This window comes from Plasmodium gaboni, chromosome 14 (genome assembly GCF_001602025.1).
Source record: "Plasmodium gaboni strain SY75 chromosome 14, whole genome shotgun sequence".
Lineage (NCBI taxonomy): Eukaryota > Apicomplexa > Aconoidasida > Haemosporida > Plasmodiidae > Plasmodium > Plasmodium gaboni.
In genome coordinates this window covers 829,644-830,800 of record NC_031494.1, presented here as the reverse complement: position 1 = coordinate 830,800, position 1,157 = coordinate 829,644, and the positions used below count along the sequence as shown (strand labels likewise).

General features: G+C 13.1%; 1 protein-coding gene across 1 annotated transcript in view; it reads right to left on the bottom strand.

Moving 5' to 3' along the window:
* Window positions 1-622: 622 nt before the first annotated feature.
* Window positions 623-1,157, bottom strand: part of PGSY75_1423400 (putative membrane protein) — a gene marked incomplete at both ends in the record, with an annotated part of 4,345 nt that continues 3,810 nt past the window's right edge. The window contains one exon of the mRNA XM_018787934.1: window positions 623-1,157. This exon is cut by the window's right edge and continues 3,266 nt beyond it. Within this exon, the coding sequence (XP_018639306.1) occupies window positions 623-1,157 (535 nt within the window).

Genomic DNA, 1,157 nt, shown 5'->3' with positions numbered 1-1,157 from the left:
ATAATAATAAATATTATCATAATAATAATAAATATTATCATAATAATAATAAATATTATCATAATAATAATAAATATTATCATAATAATGATATATTTTATTATTCATACTATCAAATACATGAATTATTATTAAAAAAAAAAAATATACACTTCCTTACAGATAAATTCAAAACCAATCTCTACTGCTCAAAATTTGGATATATATACAAAAATATTATTTCTTTTAAAAAAAAATATAAACAATATTTATTGTTTAATAAATATATTAATAATTTTAAATATATATATATATATATATATATATATATATATATACATATATTTATATATATATAATTTATTTAATATATATTCATAAGTAAAATTAATTATATAACCCACATATCATATTTTATATACATTTTAATTATTTTATTTAATTTTCTAATTTTTTTATATGAACAAGTAAGGTTGTTTTCAAAAAAAATAAAAAAAAAAAAAAAACAAAAAAAAAAAAAAAATATTTGGCTAGCTATATATATAAATTAATTAAATAGTAATTATTTTAACACACATACATATATACATACATATATATATGTATATATTTATGTGTTATTCCCTCTTTGATTTTTCTTTATTTATATATCATAATTATTCTCATAAAAGTAGAGCTGCATATAATTTACTATTTTCACAAAACGAATTGAAAAGGTATCTAAAAAATGTTGTGGTATAATTTTTGCATTTAAAGGTATATTAATTAAATATACAATACTTCTAAAAAGTGATGATAAAAAGAATAGTAGAATACATAGTATATAAATAAGACCAGAGAGTAATGCATTATCTAAAATATACACATCTAATAATAAGAGAAAAGTTAGAAAAAAGAATAAATTAAATATATATAAAGATTTCATTAATATATTATGATAAGAAAAATTTGTATTAATAATTTTATCTTTATAGATTTTTTTTTTATATTTGATTAGTTTATTTGATATAATTTTTTTAGTATTTAAATTATTCCTATATGGTATTATATAATGTATGTTTGTTATCTTTTTCATTTTTTTGAATTTATATTTATTCATTATCAAATATTTATGTTTGAATATATTTAAATTATTAATATATTTATTAAACAATAAATATTGTTTATATTTTTTTTTA